We start from the raw sequence: 23,754 nt of genomic DNA on the forward strand, positions 1-23,754 counted from the left end.
ATTGGTTACCAGTCACTTGTTACCACACCCCATTTCTATCCATTGGTTACCAGCCACTTGTTACCACTCCTTATTCCTATTCATTTGTTACCCAGTCACTTGTTACCACAATAGGTAACCAGTCACCTATTACCATGCCTTTTTCCCCATGTCGACTCAGACTATTGTTACCATCTCTCTCATCAACACTGGTTGCCCAGACATTTGTTTGGTTACCCAACGACCTGTCTCCCAAACACTGGCTACCCTGGTTACCAAGACACCCAGTGATGATATACAACTAAGTCTTGTTTCAATCGTTAAACCACCTACTTGGGTACTACCTACTTGGTACAAGTACCACCTACTTGGGTACTACCTACTTGGTACAAGTACAACCTACTTGGGTACTACCTACTTGGTACAAGTACAACCTACTTGGGTACTACCTACTTGGTACAAGTACCACCTACTTGGGTACTACCTACCTGGTACAAGTACCACCTACTTGGGTACTACCTACTTGGTACAAGTACCACCTACTTGGGTACTACCTACTTGGTACAAGTACAACCTACTTGGGTACTACCTACTTGCTACAAGTACCACCTACTTGGGTACTACCTACTTGCTACAAGTACCACCTACTTGGGTACTACCTACTTGGTACAAGTACCACCTACTTGGGTACTACCTACTTGCTACAAGTACAACCTACTTGGGTACTACCTACTTGGTACAAGTACCACCTACTTGGGTACTACCTACTTGGTACAAGTACCACCTACTTGGGTACTACCTACTTGCTACAAGTACCACCTACTTGGGTACTACCTACTTGCTACAAGTACCACCTACTTGGATACTACCCACTTGGTACAAGTACAACCTACTTGGGTACTAGCTACTTGGTACAAGTACCACCTACTTGGGTACTACCTACTTGCTACAAGTACCACCTACTTGGGTACTACCTACTTGCTACAAGTACCACCTACTTGGGTACTACCTACTTGCTACAAGTACCACCTTCTTGGATACTACCCACTTGGTACAAGTACCACCTACTTGGGTACTACCTACTTGGTACAAGTACCACCTACTTGGGTACTACCTACTTGGTACAAGTACAACCTACTTGGGTACTACCTACTTGGTACAAGTACAACCTACTTGGGTACTACCTACTTGGTACAAGTACAACCTACTTGGATACTACCTACTTGGTACAAGTACCACCTACTTGGGTACTACCTACTTGGTACAAGTACCACCTACTTGGGTACTACCTACTTGGTACAAGTACCACCTACTTGGGTACTACCTACTTGGTACAAGTACCACCTACTTGGGTACTACCTACTTGGTACAAGTACCACCTACTTGGGTACTACCTACTTGGTACAAGTACAACCTACTTGGATACTACCTACTTGGTACAAGTACAACCTACTTGGGTACTACCTACTTGGTACAAGTACCACCTACTTGGGTACTACCTACTTGCTACAAGTACCACCTACTTGGGTACTACCTACTTGGTACAAGTACCACCTACTTGGGTACTAGCTACTTGGTACAAGTACCACCTACTTGGGTACTACCTACTTGGTACAAGTACCACCTACTTGGGTACTACCTACTTGGTACAAGTACCACCTACTTGGGTACTAGCTACTTGGTACGAGTACAACCTACTTGGGCTGATGAAACTGTATGAGGAGATAATTATATCCATACTGATATGTCCGTTCTTGATGCAGATGTTCATAGATTTACTCGTGAAGATATTCTGAGTAGATTTACTCGTGAAGATATTCTGTGTACATTTACTCGTGAAGATATTCTGTCTAGATTTACTCGTGAAGATATTCTGTGTAGATTTACTCGTGAAGATTTTCTGAGTAGATTTACTCGTGAAGATATTCTGAGTAGATTTACTCGTGAAAATATTCTGTGTAGATTTTACTCGTGAAGATATTCTGTGTAGATTTACTCGTGAAGATATTCTGTGTAGATTTACTCATGAAGATATTCTGTGTAGATTTACTCGTGAAGATATTCTGTGTAGATTTACTCGTGAAGATATTCTGTGTAGATTTACTCATGAAGATATTCTGTGTAGATTTACTCGTGAAGATATTCTGTGTACATTTACTCGTGAAGATATTCTGTGTAGATTTACTCGTGAAGATATTCTGAGTAGATTTACTCGTGAAGATATTCTGTGTAGATTTTACTCGTGAAGATATTCTGTGTAGATTTACTCGTGAAGATATTCTGTGTACATTTACTCGTGAAGATATTCTGAGTAGATTTACTCGTGAAGATATTCTGTGTACATTTTACTCGTGAAGATATTCTGTGTACATTTTACTCGTGAAGATATTCTGTGTAAATTTACTCGTGAAGATATTCTGAGTAGATTTACTCGTGAAGATATTCTGTGTACATTTACTCGTGAAGATATTCTGAGTAGATTTACTCGTGGTGATATTCGTGAAGCGATCTGTGTATCTAAGAAGATGACACTCGTGTCGTGGTAAATAATAAGCAACCAGTATTTACTGCAAGTGAATCTACAGCGGAATTAAGTGGTTGTTGTTTGATTCAAGCGCTCCCCAGTAAACTCGACGTATGGTTTTGTTCTACCAGTACTTTCTACCACTACATATCTTCTCTGCTCCAGTGGCTTGTTACCCAGTGACAAGTCGCGGTTTGTTTGGCTGGAGAACCCAGCTGGCTGGGTGGCTGAAACAACGCGCACATTATCCATCTGGACAGGTTGTGGTTGATATTTTAAGCAATTGTACAGAAATGAACTTGGTCCCTGATTCGTCAAACTAAAACAAGAGAATATTGTTCGAGGACTCCTACTGAAGTTCTACTTCACGTTGTCTGTTCGTCAGTATTTCAGCCTTATTGACTGCTGACTTGATGAGTAGGAACTAGGACCAAATTGCGACTACTTGTGGTGACATTGTGCGTACACGCAGATAGAAGATGCATCCAGTATTTTGTCTGTTGTACTAGTATGACAAATGATACGACTACACTTAATCTTGGTATAATGACCATCAAAAGTTATCAATTTAGCATTCAATAGATAATGGATGCTATTAAACAAACTTACTGCTTTACACAAACAGCGAAAAGATTATGTGCCTCTTCGAGACTAAAGATAGATACGTGAAGCTAGATTGAAGTATGATCCGACTCACTGTTTTGAGACTTCATTGACTTTCAGTGGGGATAGAAAGTGCCTGATTCAAGAACATTCTAACTTTATTACCCCCATTAACAGCTCAGTAACTGCTTTAATTACTCGTCTGAGTGGGATCAGACATTCAACAGCGCTGCCACTGCATTCGTTACATCGTCAGTATAGACCAGACATTCCTCTAAGGCACAACTAAATTAGTGACTCACGTAGTCAGCTTTAGATCAGACATTCACCTCTGAGACAACTACTTTAGTGACTCACATCGCCAGTATCGATCAGACATTCAGCTCTGAGACAACGACTTGAGTGACTCACATCGCCAGCTTTAGATCAGACATTAACTCTGAGAGAGTTACTTTCGTAGAGTGTGTCCAGTGAAACAGCTACTTTAGTGACTCACATCGCCAGTATAGATCATACATTAACTCTGAGAGAGTTACTTTCGTAGAGTGTGTCCGGTCAAACAGCTGTTTTGATGTTCGTAGTGCATGGTTAGAGAGGCGCGCGTGTCTCCTCACGCACACACAACTTAACTGACAAAGGAAGAAATGCAAACTGCCGCCCAAATTTCCAGCACAGTGTTCCACCGATCAATCTGTTTAACTTTTCAAAGCTTGTTTCCTGCCCTGGACAAACGCGTGTTTTCTATTTCAAAAACAGTTGACACGGAAAGAGGTGTGGTGCTGACTGGTTTGTGTGTAGCAAACTGCTTCGCGGAGTGGCAGTTATCCAGTCTACTAACTCTCTCTCCTGTGTCAGAGCCTACCCGCAGGTGACAGACATTAAGTAGTCACAACCATATATTGGAATCAACTGTGTTGTGAGAACCGACACGTGAACCAATGCACAAGCTTGTATTTGCAGTTGTAGTCTTGTCGTTAATGGTTATGCTCTGTGTATATTCGTAGCATTAACGTGAGTGGAGACGCCCTGTGTGCTGCCATGAACTGTAATTGTTGGTATCAGTGTTATGCTCCAGTATCAACCATCGACTGTCTAGTATCGACTGTTAGTGTAATTAACAGCCCCAGTGTTCAGAAACAGCATCGGTTGAGGGTTAGGGTTAGCCCTATGACGTTACGGCAGACCTGCACAGCCTGGGGTGTTTTCACCAGTACGCTTGCCCAGACCTGCACAGCCTGGGGTGTTTTCACCAGAACGCTTGCCCAGACCTGCACAGCCTGGGGTGTTTTCACCAGTACAGACAAAGATTAGACTAGTGTCTGTAGATGGGAACTGTCACGAAACAAAGAGTAGACATGTGTCTGTAGATTTGACCTGTGACAGTTCAAAGACTAGACTTGTGTCTGTAGATGTGACATTTGTGATTAGTACTTCTCATCTACAAGGTCTAAGAAAACAACGAGACAAAATATTTGCAACATGATTTTATAGGTATCTTATTCCAAAAACAAAACTGTTTTTCGTGCCAACAGTAGGATATAAAAAGTAAGAAACTGTAAACAAAAGCAGTGGTTGCTATAACAACACGCGGTCTCGTCGCAGTCAGGCTCTCGCTAAACCACACAAGACGAAATATACGAAATATGCATGACCGGAGATAAAGACAATTCATTCTTACAAAATTTGGTTGTGTTCTAGAGCCAGCCTATATACACGAACATTTACACACACTGGACAGTGGGGCTTCTCGCACATACGGTGCAGAGACGGGCATCTTCAAACAGACCACATCTATAGGTGGTCTAGTAACTTACTACTCGTCACTGTACAATAAATATTAGCGTCTTGAAATAAATAAGAGACAGATATTTATATTAAACAGTAAGTAGTCAAGCATCCCTACAGTCTACGAGCTATATACACGTAACGTTCCTACAACACCTATCCTACTTGGACTAGAAACGGGCGAATGGAATTCAAAGATGTGATCAGAGTGGATTGTAGGTCTCCAGGCGGTCACGGCCGACACAGGTAGATGGTAACCTGAAAGACAAACACAAAAGTACTACTTCTGTAAATACACCACAAACAGTGAGAAAGTTTTGCCAGCATTAAACGCCGTAAACACATCACAAACAGTGAGAGTAATCGACTAGTATTCTACTTCCGTATTTAGCACATCCAAGTTGCATGAGGTGGGAAGACAACCTGTCCCGTCACTCACTGTACGTACTGTGACATGTCACACTGGTGTGTTTCCTACAGACATGAAACGGTGCCCATGAAACAAGCACACAACAACCGCACTTGATGCACGCTCCAGATACAAAACACGAGGTACATACTATGTCAACTTACATTGTCTATGTAACCTCGGAAATTAGCAAAATTTGTTCCTCTTCCGATCTGCAGGGCGCAGTTGGCTCTCTGGATATTACCTGGAGAACAAACAGGGGAGGTAAGTCACAACAGGGACAAGCTATCACACATGTACCGTTTTGTCAGTGGCATGTACCATCAGTTAAACGTGACATATCACTCCACCCAATGACAGAAATGAAGTTGAAAGAGACTGCCACACTGTTTGCATAGAAAGAGCAGGTCGTGCCTCGCCAGTACCTACCAAGGAAGGCTGTTTGTTTGGCAGAAGATCCAACGCTACCACTCAGCATCCCACCGTCCAGCTTAAAGAAAGCCTCGTTCCACCCATTAGTCTGCAACACGTGACACGTACATAAGTAAATACAGCTGGAGCTTTCTGTTGAACTCAAAACAAGAAAACATACCAGTGACCAGTGACGTACTTGACACAATTAATGACTTTTGATGAATAATGGTGAGAAAGTATCTGTTGACTGCCGACATATACTGGTTACGACTGACATATACTGACTGTTGACTCATATCCAGTGACTGTTGACTTTTGCTCACAAACAAAATATCGACTTTCATATAGCTGTTGATCGTCACCCAGACAATGAAATGTGTGCTAAGTATCTAGTGCAGATATAAAATCCCTGTCGGACCTGGAGACTCACCGAACTGCTGACGGACACGCTGGCGGACTTGCCAGCTCCAGAGCGGACGCCGAAATACGTTGACGCTGGTCCCCTAGCAACGGAGATAGATGCATCCTTGCCGCAGTCGCCATTGGACAGCAGCGCCTGTTTCCTGGTGGCCGAGCCCTCTCCTCGGTACCTGATCCTTATGTACACAGTACTGCCTAGCTCCGCGTTGGCGAACCTGGGGATCCGCAGACCACTCTTCCCGTCAAAGTAGCCCACGCCGTTCTGGACCTTCACGCCATCGTTCTGGATGTAGACGCCGCTGTCGGACTTGTCGCCGACGTCGTCAGTGAAGGATAGATACACGTCCGGTTTGCAAGCTGGCAAGATATGGTAAAATGACATGAGAACTGCGGTACTTCCGGCTGTGCGATGCCGTGGTGGTGTGGGTAAATGTTTCAAATGAATGAGAGGACGGGTCTATTTCTGGGAAGCAGAAGGGAGGTATGTACATATGGGGCCATGAGAAAAGCAGAAGGGAAGTATCTTCGCATGGGGCCATATTGTGTTGTGTGTTAAGGAAACACGAGAGTATCTGACAGGTGTTCAAGGGAAATAACTTGACACTTACTGTCAGGAGAAACGACCCCGCCCTGTATGGAACACCTGCATTCAGTAGAGTTATAGCTGCTTCCGGGGGCACAGGTCATGGTGATCCATCCGTGACCTTTAGCGAACTGTTGGAACCGGGTTCTGTCCCCTGATATTGGTCGTTTGTCGCATGTATCTGAAAGCAAAGGCGACTTTAACACAGGGGGATAATGTCCGAGTCTTGGGTAGGATTCCAGACACCTGCGATTAGCAAGTTATGATAATATCAGACCCGGACATCTACTTCTGACTCAAGATGTTGGTGATACATACCCTGACCCCCGTCCACCTCGCAGGGAGTTGTGCACGTGGTGCTTGGGACGCAGTAGCCGGCGATGCTGTAGGCCTGACCCGCAGGGCAACACCTGCCCTTGGACACGCCTCCAACACACTCCCAGTAGCCACTACAGGTCGTAGCGCTGGGGTAGGTGGTCGTCATGGGGTCGTTGCACCGCTCTGAAGACACAAGTTTGATACGTAATGAGCTAGTAGTTCGGACACTTCCTACACATGTTCTACAAATCTTTTAACTTTTTCACGCATCTATGAATATATCACACAAGATTATGCACGGACGACGTCTATACCCACAACCTTCCAACTGTGTCCCATGTGTTGTTACACTGAAGCTAGGTCATGCTGGCATTAGCAGGAGCTAGGTATGTCATACCTACAGTAGCAGGTGCTACATACGTCATACAGACATTAGTGTCAAGTGTTAACTGTGTCAGACTGACAGTAGTATCAAGTGCTATCTGTGTCATCTTGACATTAGTGTCAGGTGCTACCTATGTCATAATGACATACGTGTCAGGTGCTGCCTTTGTTTTAATGATGACTTATCACTTACCAGCAGGACAGCTGACTTCCTCGGGTCTGTTGCAAGTCAGTTTATCCTGGTCCCAATATAAGCCATGAGGACATTCCATCTCCTCGACCTTGATCAGCTGGTTGTTGTCGAACATGCACTGAATATACTTGTTGCAGTCGCTGGGGTGGGGGTTGTAGCCGATGCCGTTGTCCATCTTGCAGTCGTTGCAGAGGCCTGGGGACATATAGACATAAAGTTTTGTTTAAAAAAACGTTTTCTGTGTAGTAAACACAATACCAGTTTACATCATCCGTGTAGGTAGTAAACACGTTGTTTATGCAATTAGTAGAGATTGTACACACACTGTTGCTTGAGTACTCAAGTAAGTTCACGCAATCAGTGTAGGTAGTTAAGACACCGTTGTTTATAAAATCAATTTATATACAGTAAACACACTGTTGCTCATGCAATCAATATAGGTAGTAAACACACGGTTGTTTATAAAATACCCATAGGTATTAAACAGTGTTGTTTATGTAATCAATATAGGTAGTAAACACTGTGTTTTATGTATTCAATGTAGGAAGTAAACACATACCCAGATCTGGCTTCTCTGTAGTCGTCACTGGAAAAGAAAACGTACAATTTATTATTGATGGTTTTATTCTATCAAAACTTAAATCTAGTTTAGTGCTTTGGAAGAATCTCTGATGGTGGCATTACACTGCAAATGTATACACACGGCAACTCAACATTGTGTTTGTTCTCTCTAGGGTACTCAGGGTATACACATTACAACATGTGCATGAAGGAAGTTCCACTATTGCTTAATACACTGCATGGTAACTATGACAAATTGTGCTGAACGTTTACGGTCCTTTCATGAACAGACTGTTTCAGATCAGGGATACTGGATCTCATAAAACGTTCCGCTAGAATATAAAACAGCCTTTCACGTGGAGCATACAGCACTACACACTCTGTACACGAACTAGCCAAAAATTACACTGATCTCGAGGAACAGGCAGGAAGTCGCACTTTTGCTATTACAGATCAGTGGGGTTTAGTTCTTGTACAAATCAGTGGGCTTTAGTTCTTGTACAGATCAGTGGGGTTTAGTTCTTGTACAAATCAGTGGGCTTTAGTGCCAGTGTAGTAGGGATGACGCACCTGGGCATAGCTGTGTGTTGCAAGCACGGGTGATGACCTCCCTGGGTTCTCCCACACAGTCGCTGCCACCGGAGCTAGGGGCGGGGTTAGTGCAGCTTCTCATCCTCACGACTGTCTGACTTCCTCCGCCACAGGTCAGCGAACAAGTACCTGCTGCCTCCTCCCACTCCGTCCAGGCACCGTCCACTGCAGACAACAGTCATCATGAGTATCACACCATCAGGCATGTCAGTTCAATACACGTTGATAATTTTGAGGTAGAAATTAAAATCTTTTTTTGAAATGGGTACCTGGACATCCCTGGGTGTTACATGCTTGTGTGAATGTAGATCTGTCATCTCCAACACAGTACTGGCCGTTATAGGCAGGGGCGGGGTTTGTACAGGTTCTGGTTCTAGTCACAAGTTGAGTTCCTCCACCACAGGACACAGAACATTGAGCTACCTCGTCCGTCCACAGACTCCAACCTCCGTCAACTGAGGACCAAGTATTACCTTCTTTTTCATCCATTACTGAATATTTGCAGTTTATAGTTCATCAGTATGTTTAGGTCAAGGCATGTTTTTACTTGAAGGGGCACGTGTCTCACACAGAGTGTTGTTTCTCAAAAGTGTAAAGATGAAGGCTTTAGGGTGGACAGGCACATCCCCTGTTACATCAGATGCCACTTATGTATGCTCACAGTACGTAGGACTCTTTGGGAATTATGGATCGGACAAAAAACTACAATAAGTTTATTGTGTTAGGTACCTGGACATCCCTGGGTGTTACATGCTTGTGTGAATGTAGTTCTGTCATCTCCAACACAGTACTGGCCGTTATAGGCAGGGGCGGGGTTTGTACAGGTTCTGGTTCTAGTCACAAGTTGAGTTCCTCCACCACAGGACACAGAACACTGAGCTACAGTGTCCGTCCACAGACTCCAACCTCCGTCAACTGGTTACAAATAGGCCACATTCAGATACTGGGCAAGAATATTTACTAAATGATCATATTGGTAGTTTGGTGCAAGGATTAATGTCCAGTTTGTAAAGGAGTTAATGGCAAGGCTAGCTTCGTCCTGCTTTCCCTTCAAATTTATAGGTGAATATTTCGAACATGACAATTGATCCAAATTCAAAGGCAATTTAACTTTGTATGGTCTCACTAAAATGTTTACTGATTGCAATAGCTCGATCTTACTGTATTCCCAAGAACACAGTCGACAACACAATACCTGGGCATCCTTGGGTGTTGCACGCCTTGGTGGATGTAGTTCTGTCATCTCCAACACAGTATTGTCCGTTATAAGCAGGGGCGGGGTTTGTACAAGTTCTGGTGCTGGTGACAACCAGAGTTCCTCCACCACAGGACACAGAACACGCACTTTCAGTGTCCGTCCACATACTCCAACCTCCGTGAACTGGGGACAAAGAAAATCCACACTGTATACGTTCACAGGTTTCACTAATGGACTTCAACTGATTTGTCATCTGGTAATGTTACGTTTCTGAATTCCAAATATACGTGTTCTCTGTGCATTACAGCGTTCAAGTGACAAGCAATGAAATAAACGGCATGACCCCAAATACATGCAACATTATTTCTGTAAAGTATATAGGTCCAACGTTAGATATCTTATATCGTAATATGTAGTGACGAATGTTTCTGCTTTCACTTGTAGTGACGAATGTTTCTACTGCTATTTGTGACGATGTTTTTCCTGTAACATATAGTGACGAATGTTTTTCCTGTAACATATAGTGACGGATGTTTTTCCTGTAACATATAGTGACGAATGTTTTTCCTGTAACATATAGTGACGAATGTTTTTCCTGTAACATATAGTGACGAATGTTTTTCCTGTAACATATAGTGACGAATGTTTTTCCTGTAACATATAGTGACGAATGTTTTTCCTGTAACATATAGTGACGGATGTGTTTCCTGTAACATATAGTGACGAATGTTTTTCCAGTAACATATAGTGACGAATGTTTTTCCTGTAACATATAGTGACGAATGTTTTTCCTGTAACATATAGTGACGAATGTTTTTCCTGTAACATATAGTGACGAATGTTTTTCCTGTAACATATAGTGACGAATGTTTTTCCTGTAACATATAGTGACGAATGTTTTTCCTGTAACATATAGTGACGAATGTTTTTCCTGTAACATATAGTGACGGATGTTTTTCCTGTAACATATAGTGACGAATGTTTTTCCTGTAACATATAGTGACGGATGTTTTTCCTGTAACATATAGTGACGAATGTTTTTCCTGTAACATATAGTGACGAATGTTTTTCCTGTAACATATAGTGACGGATGTTTTTCCTGTAACATATAGTGACGATGTTTTTCCTGTAACATATAGTGACGATGTTTTTCCTGTAACATATAGTGACGGATGTTTTACTAAGTGACGATGCAGGTACCACTATGTTTATCTCTCCTATGCCACGCTTCGCATCCAACTAAGAGGGATGCGTTCAACCCCTGGAGCATACACAATGCCGGCACCCATCTGGGCACCCCAGGGCATTACACGAGGAAAGACTCTACAGTAAGTTTATTTAGATACCTGGGCATCCTTGGATGTTACATGCTTGTGTGAATGAAGTTCTGTCATCTCCAACACAGTACTGGCCGTTATAGGCAGGGGCGGGGTTTGTACAGGTTCTGGTTCTAGTCACAAGTTGAGTTCCTCCACCACAGGACACAGAACACTGAGCTACCTCGTCCGACCACAGACTCCAACCTCCGTCAACTGGGGACAAGACGTCATGGAGGCAAACGTGAGGAATTTATTACCATAAGATGTAAAACACTTACGATTTCGTGTTCAGCTGAGATATTTGAATTTTTGTATCAAAAGCGTTATCTATAATATGGAAAACATCCCTTTAGACATGTTTGGTCATAGGCATAAAGTGTGTGACGTTTTGTTTCAAAAGTAAGATACCTGGGCATCCTTGGGTGTTACATGCTTGTGTGAATGTAGATCTGTCATCTCCAACACAATACTGGCCATTATAGGCAGGGATGGGGTTTGTACAGGTTCTGGTTCTAGTCACAAGTTGAGTTCCTCCACCACAGGACACAGAACATTGAGCTACCTCGTCCGTCCACAGACTCCAACCTCCGTCAACTGTACAAAGAGGCAACACCTTATAGATGCAATCTTATATTCAATGGATGATTTCTGTCTATCAGTACATGCGCTCGTAGGCGCCATTCTAACTGGTAAGCTAAAAAGTTCGTGGAGAATGTATCAGCAGCGCAAGGTTAGACATGCAGTGTATCATGATAGAGACAGTCCCAAAACCCTCACCCCAACCATGTCCCAGAAGAATATACATATATCAGCACAGAATATACAAGACACAATACCGAGCATCTAGCGCGATGTGTCTGGCACATGAGAATTGTTTCTCCCGTTTTCAACAGTGTGTTTACAAGTTACTGTCGGTGATTGGAACACGACGGCTTGTGCTGCTTCAGCGGCCCAAAGCATTGCCGCCAAATGGACTAGAGACACATCTGAATGTGTTTGTTGGTATATCATGTCACATGCAGTCTGTGTGGACTTTTCTTTGGTCGAGTGCCATCCGAGATTCGACCCCACCCCCTGAGAGTAAGTCAGGGGTACAAGACGTCCGTGGTCTAGACTACCACTTGCCCTACTTCCACTCTTGTAAAAGCCCTTGTGACTGAGTGGGTTAGATGGCTAACTTTGACTGCTAGCAATCAGGTGCCTGACTCTGAGGGTGTGGGTTCGAATCACGGATGTGACTTAACACAAGCAGTACCAGGATCTAACATAAAAATGTGTTACATGAGTGTGTTGATAACACGTATGCAGGTATCTGACCTCAACAATCTATACACATTTATAACATGAAAGCAAAATGTTATGTTGTGTTACCAGTGAAAACATAACGAACCTGGACATCCATGTGTGTTACATGCAGATGTTTGCTATATCCACACATCTGCAACAAGTACCTGGACATCCATGTGTGTTACACGCAGGTGTTTGCTACATTCACACATCTGCAACAAGTACCTGGACATCCATGTGTGTTACACGCAGGTGTTTGCTACATTCACACATCTGCAACAAGTACCTGGACATCCATGTGTGTTACACGCAGGTGTTTGCTACATTCACACATCTGCAACAAGTACCTGGACATCCATGTGTGTTACACGCAGGTGTTTGCTACATTCACACATCTGCAACAAGTACCTGGACATCCATGTGTGTTACACGCAGGTGTTTGCTACATTCACACATCTGCAACAAGTACCTGGACATCCATGTGTGTTACACGCCTTGCTGGATGTAGTTCTATCATCTCCAACACAGTATTGGCCGTTATAGGCAGGGGCGGGGTTTGTACAGGTTCTAGTGCTTGTGACAACCAGAGTTCCTCCACCGCAGGACACAGAACACTCACTTTCAGTGTCCGTCCACACACTCCAACCTCCATCAACTGGGGACACAAAAAATAGAATAAATGCAAAACAAATCCAAGACAAAAGGTGTAAATGCGACATGATCGATTGTGTTCGTGAATATCGCGGAGGTGGTACGCTCAGGAACGCCATACCATATACAACTGTGAACATCAATGATAGAGAGAATCAAGAATACGAGCATTTTACATTTTAACTGACATCATTAAAGGAGACTATGCAAACCTGAATGATAGCATAGGTTTGGCAAATATGCTCCATATTATTTTATACCTGGGCATCCATGTGTGTTACATGCTTGTGTGAATGTAGTTCTGTCGTCTCCAACACAATACTGGCCATTATAGGCAGGGGCGGGGTTGGTACAGGTTCTGGTTCTAGTCACAAGTTGAGTTCCTCCACCACAGGACACAGAACACTGGGCTACCTCGTCCGTCCACAGACTCCAACCTCCGTCAACTGGGGACACAAGGGGAACATTCACATGAAGGCAATCAGACACGGAACAGAACGTGTAATGATCTCATAAATGTTGATGGTAGCAATGTAACCATCTGTGCCAAGAAGAAAACAAAATGTCGGATATTTGCTTGTAATGTTCGTCTGAAAGTTGCGGACTGTCTGATGTCTGCGTTTAGTGTTCATGAATGTTGCGGACTGTCTGATATTTGCGTGTGGTGTTTGTATGAACGTTTAGGCCTGGCACTGACAATATGTAACGTGGCGCCACATCACTGAAGTCTGCACGCTGTGACAAAATACATGTGCGATAGGAATTATGATGACATGTTTGGAATCAAGTATCAGGCTATACACGTAACAATATGTACCCATGTAGACGTGACAGAAGGTGAAACGCTAGACGATAAGGGTGGTTGTTTGTGATGTAGCCTGCACGTCACGGTAAGACAGTCTTATGTACCTGGGCATCCTTGGGTGTTACATGCTTGTGTGAATGTAGTTCTGTCATCTCCAACACAATACTGGCCATTATAGGCAGGGGTGGGGTTTGAACAGGTTCTGGTTCTAGTCACAAGTTGAGTTCCTCCACCACAGGACACAGAACATTGAGCTACCTCGTCCGTCCACAGACTCCAACCTCCGTCAACTGGGGACACAAGAAGGTTAGCGGTGCAGATACATCACTACAGGAAGCAGCTCTCTACACACGTTAGTGCTGAGAGTCCATTAACACATGGTATACATTGACACAGATTTTAGGATCTATAAGCATGCCAGGTGTGTTATGACGACAATGGTGACAATATATATCAATACATTGTGAATATATCATGCATGGATATCTATGAATATATGTGTTTTCGGAAATGTTCAAAATAGTTTCTAAATTTGGCTAACCCTACCTGCTAGCTATGCCTGAAAGTTACTTGCCCACAAAATACTTTACTAGCCCGAACTTTGAACGTATGAATTAAGTAAAATAGTAGAAAATTAGCTGAGAATAATGATGACATGACCCAGACTTCATCAGTATGCTGGTCATGTTACGAATATTTTTATCAGGCCGCATTCCTGCATAATTAGAAAGCGTATTGTGAACAAGTCGGAGAGAGTGATTTATTTACAGAATGACTCCATGAAAATTCACTAGCCAGTCGGACCTGTGACAGAGGATTTACTGGTCCGATTTGTGTTTTACTAGCCGCTGACTAGCGGGCAAGTGGTTATTTCGCACTCTGGATGTTAGACACTACTGGCCGTGGCACAGACATAACAGAGGGAGTGACTTGCCAGATTAGTCCATGAAGAGTGAGAGAAGTATTCTTCTGAAGCGGAGAGAGATCGTATGTATTATATATTGCATGGCATTTACTTGGGTAACCCTAACCCTGGATGTTAGACACTACTGGCCGTGGCACAGACATAACAGAGGGAGTGACTTGCCAGATTAGTCCATGCAGAATGAGAGAAGTATTCTTCTGAAGCGGAGAGAGATCGTATGTATTATATATTGCATGGCATTTACTTGGGTAACCCTAACCCTAACCCTAACCCTAACCCTAACCCTAACCCTGGGGTGGTGAAACGACACTGAATGTCGGGTTGGGAAGATCCCCTTCCTAAGTTTCAAGTTTTCCTGGTTGTAAACCAAGTGGCGAGGTAGGGATGCACAGCCACACTCCCTGTAACATCAGATGCCACTCGTATGCTCACAGTAAGTGGGATTCTTTCGGAAATATGAATCTACAATAAGTTTATTGTGTTAGGTACCTGGACATCCCTGGGTGTTACATGCTTGTGTGAATGTAGTTCTGTCATCTCCAACACAGTACTGGCCGTTATAGGCAGGGGCGGGGTTTGTACAGGTTCTGGTTCTAGTCACAAGTTGAGTTCCTCCACCACAGGACACAGAACACTGAGCTACAGTGTCCGTCCACAGACTCCAACCTCCGTCAACTGGTTACAAATAGGCCACATTCAGATACTGGGCAAGAATATTTACTAAATGATCATATTGGTAGTTTGGTGCAAGGATTAATGTCCAGTTTGTATAGGAGTTAATGGCAAGGCTAGCTACGTCCTGCTTTCCCTTCAAATTTATAGGTGAATATTTTGAATATGACAACTGATTCAAATTCAAAGGCAATTTAACTCTGTATAGTCTCACTACTAATGTTTACTGATTGCAATAGCTCGATCTTACTGTATTCCCAAGAACACAGTCGACAACACAATACCTGGGCATCCTTGGGTGTTACATGCTTGTGTGAATGTAGTTCTGTCAACTCCAACACAGTATTGGCCGTTATAGGCAGGGGCGGGGTTTGTACAGGTTCTGGTTCTAGTCACAAGTTGAGTTCCTCCACCACAGGACACAGAACACTGGGCTACCTCGTCCGTCCACAGACTCCAACCTCCGTCAACTGGGGACAAGGGTAGTTCAAGGACGATGAGGGGCACTATCCACGTGACTAATACCTAAATCATCGTCGTCGTCGTCGTCGTGACAGTCACGTCAGTCAGCTCATGGACTATATACATCACTAGATATCGTTTTAGGCATTACTAGATATGATTGACTTAATATGTCTGCTATTTATAACTGGATATTGCTGCTATACGTCACTATATAGGATGTTGCACGTCACTAGATGGATGTTGTATTCACTGGATATTGCTGTTATACATCATAAGATACGGCCGCCATATTCACTAGATATTGCTGTTATACGTCACTAGAGATATGGCTATACGTTTTAGATATGGATGCTATATTCGCTGGATATTGATGCTATTAATCATTAGAATAGATGCTATAAATCACTAGACATGGATGCTAATAACGAGATATATGTTGTAGATATATGTTGGACACATACCTGGACACCCCTGTGTGTTGCAGTCGACTGTCAAGGTCACCATGGCGTCACCGACGCAATACAGGCCGCCATTTGCAGGGGAAGGGTTGGTACACGTTCTGGTACGCGTAATGATCTGTGATCCACCTCCACAAGACACTGAGCATGCGCCGTAAGAATCGGCCCAGTGGGTCCATCCTCCTTGAACTGATACAGAAAATCAGACAGATAACAACCTCCAGGCACTGTGCCCCTGTTGAACAGAAGGCAAGGCAAGCACTTTACACCTATACATCCAGACGTGCACTTTCCACCAGCTTTCCACCTACAAGTCACTCACACGAGCGGTTCATGCATCAAGCAGCACTATGAGAGCTTTATGACAGCAGGCAAATGTACAATGACGTGCATTGACTGGTGGGTTCAGGCTATGGCGGCACGCGCTCACAAAAACACCTACGTACGTCAGCGTGACGACAGACGATGAGGGAGGAGATATGACAATTTAACACAGTACACTGCAGTTATATATGTAAAACGTAATTAGGCCGTCCACCGAAACAGCTTACTGACAGCACAGGTTTGTCAACTGACAGCACAGGATTGTCAACTGACATTTATGGGAAATATATCACTTGTTTATTGTGCCCGCGATACCTTGTTCACATGTATACATTTCATGAAACTATTTCAGGAAAAGATCATATGATGACACGAACTAATCACAGTAACAATCGATATAGATGAACCCACCATGTCCACTAAAGAAGAGCTAGCATGGCGGGCTTTACTGACATATTCTATGAAACAGCGGTAAAAGGAACGTGCCAATAAACGGTTTTCTCCCTCCAGTACACACCAACAGTACACCCCTCCAGTACACCCCTCAAGTACATCCCTCAAGTACATCCTTCAGTACACCCCTCTCCTGTACATCCCTCCAGTACACCCTTCTCCTGTACACCCCCGTCCTGTACATCACTCGTATTCCCGGACACGAGAAAATCTTTGATGTCGTCACGTGAATCACGAGTTACTAATTATAGGAGAGGTCACGTGACGTCTATCCTGATCCCCCTTTTTGAGATCACGACCAGGGCATGGGTCATCTATCACCCCGTTGCTGTGATGGCCACCTTCATCCATTACACGTGTCATGCGCAACGCTACAAAGAACCTTAGAGGTTCGGCTGACATCGCATCAGTTTGAAATAAGAATTTAATCCATGTGGTCTGTGACCACCGTCTAATTGTCTGATTGTTAGGTAAGAAGTTGATTCTTTGTTCTGCCTGAGAAAGTCGAACCCTTCACACACTGACGCCTCGGAATATATCAGTATTTACGTCCCTATAAGGCAGCAAAGCATTTCAGCACAAAGCACTTACGGACCAGCACTAGAGCTCTCATAACTCCTGTACTTTACGTCTACCTCTTATGGCGCAGCGCTATAGCTCTCATAACTCCTGTACTTTACATCTACCTCTTATGGCCCAGCACTATAGCTGTCATAACTCCTGTACTTTACATCTACCTCTGATGGCCCAGCACTATAGCTCTCATAACTCCTGTACTTAACATCTCCCTCTGATGGCTCAGCACTTTAGTTGTCATAACTCCTGTACTTTACATCTACCTCTGATGACCCAGCACTATAGCTCTCATAACTCCTGTACTTTACATCTACCTCTGATGGCCCAGCACTATAGTTGTCATAACTCCTTTACTTTACATCTCCCTCTGATGGTTCAGCACTATAGCTCTCATAACTCCTGTACTTTACATCTACCTCTGATGGCCCAGCACTATAGCTGTCATAACTCCTGTACTTTACATCTACCTCTGATGGCCCAGACCTATAGCTGTCATAACTCCTGCACTTTACATCTCTCTCTTATGGCTCAGCACTTTAGTTGTCATAACTCCTGTACTTTACATCTACCTCTGATGGCCCAGCACTATAGCTCTCATAACTCCTGTACTTAACATCTCCCTCTGATGGCTCAGCACTTTAGTTGTCATAACTCCTGTACTTTACATCTACCTCTGATGACCCAGCACTATAGCTCTCATAACTCCTGTACTTTACATCTACCTCTGATGGCCCAGCACTATAGTTGTCATAACTCCTTTACTTTACATCTCCCTCTGATGGTTCAGCACTATAGCTCTCATAACTCCTGTACTTTACATCTACCTCTGATGGCCCAGCACTATAGCTGTCATAACTCCTGTACTTTACATCTACCTCTGATGGCCCAGACCTATAGCTGTCATAACTCCTGCACTTTACATCTCTCTCTTATGGCTCAGCACTTTAGTTGTCATAACTCCTGTACTTTACATCTACCTCTGATGGCCCAGCACTATAGCTCTCATAACTCCTGCACTTTACATCTACCTCTGATGGCCCAGAACTATAGCTGTCATAACTCCTGCACTTTACATCTCTCTCTTATGGCTCAGCACTTTAGTTGTCATAACTCCTGTACTTTACATCTCCCTCTGATGGCCCAGAACTATAGCTGTCATAACTCCTGCACTTTACATCTCTCTGTGATGGCCCACAACTATAGCTGTCATAACTCCTGCACTTTACATCTCTCTGTGATGGCCCACAACTATAGCTGTCATAACTCCTGTACTTTACATCTCCCTCTGATGGCCCAGAACTATTGCTGTAGTTTGACCTACCGGGACACACTCGCTTGAACAGCTGCCTCATCAGTCCGTCCAGTTGCTGGAACTGTGCGACCGTCAGCACATGATCTGAACCGGAAGCGATTGACTGAAGTTCCATGATGTCTGTGCTCAATCCGACGCCAACAGCAAACATGTTGACTCCAAGCAGCTTTGACACTCTGGCCGCCTGGGCGGTGGCGCCAGGGTTCTTCGACATCCCATCGGTTATGACCACTGCCACCTTGGGGACGCCTGGTCGTGCATACTGCTGCAACATGACGTTCATGGCGCTGATGCCGTCAGCCGTGTTTGTGCCGTCACGGGGATGGCCCAGCTGACTAATCTGACGTCTCAGATAGACCCTGTCCCCGCTCAGATTGATGACAGCGGAGATGTTGGTGCTGTACAGGACGACACCGAAACGTTGATTGTTGTCGTTGATGTTCAACTGGTCGACCATTGAGAGGAGGGTCTGCTTCAGCGTCTGGAAGTCGATGGTGGAGATGCTGTCCGAGCCGTCGACAACGGCTACAATCTCTAAGAGCTCCTGGCAGTCTGGAATGACAAGATGCCAACATTAAACAACTGATTCCAGTAAACTGATTAAAAGATGCAATGTGTCACTTCCATGAAGCTTCAGAATCTCTGACAATGACAAATATATAGATATGTGGCTGGCGCGTACCTCGGCTTGTGCTAATCTTCAACTCATAAGACTCTGTAAGAACGATTCATGAGCCATGTAACACTCACAATTAACGGACTCTGTTTCTGACAAACGCAACCAAATGTTATAGGATAAGTGAGACTTGAACAAGCTAGGACTTCGACACACTATCTGCAAAACCAACTCACTCACTCACTCACCTGATGGAGTCAGGTTGATTCCGCCGCCGAGGACAGTCTCCGCAGAGTTATCACCGTCACCAACAACTGTCTCCCCAGGGTAGATAACTCTGACTTGATTTTCTCCACTGTCTCCAGAGTCGCCTCCCACTACTCCGATCGTGGGTGAAGGTACATTTTCCCTGCTGTCGCCGGAGTCTCCCCCTGTTGTTACGGAAACAGGCACTTGTTCCTCGTCAGAATCGTCAGACTCACGTCCTGTTGTTGCAGTCGAGAGGGCATTTTCCACGCTGTCATACGAGTCTCCCCCGGTAGTGGCTGTGGACGGCACATGTTCGTCACTATAATCATAGTAGTCAGCGACCGGCGATACATGGTGTTCCTCGCTAGACGCCCGGGTGGGTAGCGGGTAGACGACAGCTGGCTGCTCCACGGAACTGTCTCCACCGGACATAAAGCTGCCAGTCCTCTGATCCGTGTACTGGTACAAGTTGGGGGACACGCCACCCGAGACGAAAGTGTTGGTAGGGTGTACGCCCTGGTACCAGCCACCCTGTACTCCGCTCATCTCCTGGCTTGATCGCCCTCCTGATAACCCGGGATACATGGGGTAACCTTGGTTACCTACGTTCCCATAGTTAGCAGGGTAACCTTGAATAAGCGGGTTTCCGTAATTGACAGGGTAACCCTGGTAATTTCCCGATTGTCCGGTTTGGCCAGTGCCGTAGTACATGTTCCCTTGGTAACCGAACCCGCCAGGCACCTCTCCGCTGTCGCCTCCACCTGCGATCAAAGAACGCTCGTCAGCAACATCAAAGCATTCCATCCCTATATATATTCTGTAATATGGACCCTGCGCGATTACCATGCCTTGGCCTGTCGGGAATTTCATAATCTACAGATGAATATTATTAATGGTATGCCTAATTCACAAAGTGCATTTACTTTGTGTCTGTTCGAGCCATTCCAAAGTGACTTGACAACAATACTCAATATTACCCATGGTTGGTATGAACTGTCTGCAAACACGCCAATACATCTACCTTACATTACTTACTTCCAAGCTACTCAGGACAGTATTGTCCATCGCGGGAGTTAGTGGGATTAGGTTTTGTTGTCACCATCCGTCACGACAATCCGCTACAGCATCTCAACATGTTACTACCTGCGACCTCAGAGGCCCCAAGTCAACTACTGACCGTCGATGAAGACGAACACAACAGTCTCCATCACGTCGAGGATGCAGTAAAGAAATTAGGGTTACTTAGTTCTAGCCGAAATGGCAGTGTCATCAACTGGGAATAGTTGCTGAGGCATGTGGGGGTTTGTGGGAACCTGGTGCATGCAGTGACGCAGTAACTGACTTGGGAGGAGGGGGTTTAGATGCTGAGTATGATGACCTCCCAAATGCAGTTGATGCAATGGTGTGTGTGAAACTTTCTAAATATAATGGCCAGTTTGATACACTGGATGTGACTGGTGAGCTGGGCTTTTTCAGGCCATCTAGATGTGAAAGTAAAGTAGGTAAGTTAGGATACTTTAACCGTACTCGGCTGAAAAGCGAATAAATTTTCCTAACGACCCAAGGAGGAATAAGAATCAAACCTACAACTGTCGCCATGTTCCATAGTAAAACAGTTTCATTATTCAAACATTTCGTTGACTTAATAAACAATGATTCAATCTTCATATAAGCATGTTTGGCGAAAGTAAGTACGGCACAGTCTTACGTAACATTATTCGGGAATTATAGAGAAGAACATTAAAGAATATAAGTCACATTCCTCTCAGTAAGACGCAACGTTTTCCTGATACAAGACATATTTCAGAAAGAACATGTAGAAGTGTGACCCAATGAGGAGACCTGCTGTAAGTGTCAGCTGTATGTCTGCGGGCGACACATGACACCACGTCACAACACGTTATACCACACAGCAGAAGTATGTGGAACTCATAGCAGTCGAGACCAATGCCAGGATAAATTTCTCATGCCCAAACACGTTTCTATATGACAATGTATGTACAATTGTCATCGCTAACACTGCAGTGTGTCTATTTCTGACCAATACTCAATATTCTCAGCTTCAAAGGCCTGCCCCACATCGGACTCCAGCATAAACTGACACGAGAAGTTGGTGTAACTAGAATATTGTTCACATTTGCGTCAAAAACACTCACTAACTCAATATGTTCTTGCTATCTACTGAACATGTCATTGCCTGCTTGTAGTGACTACCATGTATCTTTAAGCACTTCCAAGACAACGAATCCGAAAGGTTCTGTCGTTCAGACAGTCGGGAGTTTCCCTGAGGAGGCAGACATTCCTGCTCATCCTTATCAAGCGCATAATCTGAGCATAATGATATGTTTCATATTCCTGCTGATTTTGAGTGTTTTCTTCAGTTAAACGTAATTTACGAAATGATTCCACTGTGTGCTCCATCATATATTCATGGACGTTGACGAGAGGGGTCGTCCATTCAGCGGTGTAAGGCTACCAGTACGACTGGAGGAGCCGGTTAGACCCGCTCAATCCCAGATCGTGTTGTCTAGCTCTGTGATATCACATGAACCATCTATCACATCACAAACTGTCACAGTTGATACTGCAGCAAGCCACGACATGCAACAGATGCACTTCCTACTGGTCAGCGTTTCTTCAAATGGAGAAAATTGCAGGTGTTTCTATGTCAGTTATTAGTGAGCAGTACTGACTTATGTCGAGAATATTTAAACCATATATTGACGGGTCAGCTAAGTTTCTATAGAATGATTCAATGTTTTAGTTTTACCTTTCTGTGACCATGACGAACCCCACATCGAAAGTCCCTCGTCATCATCTGCGACAGCTCCACATATGTTCAACATCAACAGCGACGACAGTAGCAGCCTCATTTTATTTATTTCTGTTTGTAGAGGAATAAGCACCATGTTATATCTTTGAAGAAATATATAGTTATTTGAAATGGCTTTTCTGAACAGTTAAGCAAATATTTGTGATTTAATGCGCATTTAGTTGCAGCTTCTATTTTGTTTTTGCAAAGAAAAATAGTTTTTGAAAATACATGAACGTATTGCAATTTGTGTTTGTTCTTACCAGTTGTTGTTCCTCCCCCTGTGCTTGTTTCCCCGAATAATTAAAGCAGATGGGATCCCCTGCTCGCACCAACACTTATATACACGTCCCTCATGTAGGTATGACAGTGAGGTCACGTGGTGTGACGTCATCAACGGCTGGGCAACCCACCAGGCGGACTGTGATTGGCGGTCACTCCTGTTTGCATCTAAATATTAATCCTTTGTTTTGCTAAATTAAATCATCAAATATTTCATGATCATCGCAAGACGTACGTCATAATGAAGGAAGGAAGATCAGGAAGTACATTATTTTATGTTCCATCGAATGACAGGTACATTTCACTCGTAAGACGCTTTTTACGCCACAAGGTTTATACAAAAATAGCCAAGCGCTATACTTATCAAGTGCACATCATCACTTTCTGTGTAGTGCCTTCGGAGTCGTTGTATTCCATCAGATAGTATCAGCATCCTCAATACACTGACCAGCAGAACTAACCATCTGGTTTATTCTTGTTTAGATGTACTTATCATGCTCAGTTATAAATGTCGACGTGCTTACGTCACTAAATAGTAGTAATAGTAGCAGCAACAGCAGAGAAAGAGAGGAGAGAGTAGTAGTAG

General features: G+C 44.0%; 1 protein-coding gene across 1 annotated transcript; it reads right to left on the minus strand.

Moving 5' to 3' along the window:
* Positions 1-4,636: 4,636 nt before the first annotated feature.
* On the minus strand, positions 4,637-23,235 carry LOC137296869 (SCO-spondin-like). Its single transcript, XM_067828746.1, has 24 exons — positions 23,150-23,235; positions 22,845-22,958; positions 20,074-20,835; positions 19,219-19,761; positions 16,548-16,733; positions 15,906-16,091; positions 15,439-15,624; positions 14,129-14,314; positions 13,480-13,665; positions 13,038-13,223; positions 11,690-11,875; positions 11,309-11,494; positions 9,960-10,145; positions 9,494-9,679; positions 9,034-9,219; positions 8,744-8,929; positions 8,172-8,198; positions 7,613-7,807; positions 7,036-7,218; positions 6,743-6,898; positions 6,145-6,491; positions 5,730-5,820; positions 5,465-5,544; positions 4,637-5,149 (listed from the first exon to the last, which is right to left on the minus strand). The coding sequence occupies exons 2-24, from the start codon at positions 22,945-22,947 to the stop codon at positions 5,123-5,125; spliced, it is 4,746 nt and encodes a 1,581-aa protein (XP_067684847.1). The 5' UTR covers positions 22,948-22,958; positions 23,150-23,235; the 3' UTR covers positions 4,637-5,122.
* Positions 23,236-23,754: the final 519 nt, after the last annotated feature.

This window comes from Haliotis asinina, chromosome 9, assembly GCF_037392515.1.
Source record: "Haliotis asinina isolate JCU_RB_2024 chromosome 9, JCU_Hal_asi_v2, whole genome shotgun sequence".
Lineage (NCBI taxonomy): Eukaryota > Metazoa > Mollusca > Gastropoda > Lepetellida > Haliotidae > Haliotis > Haliotis asinina.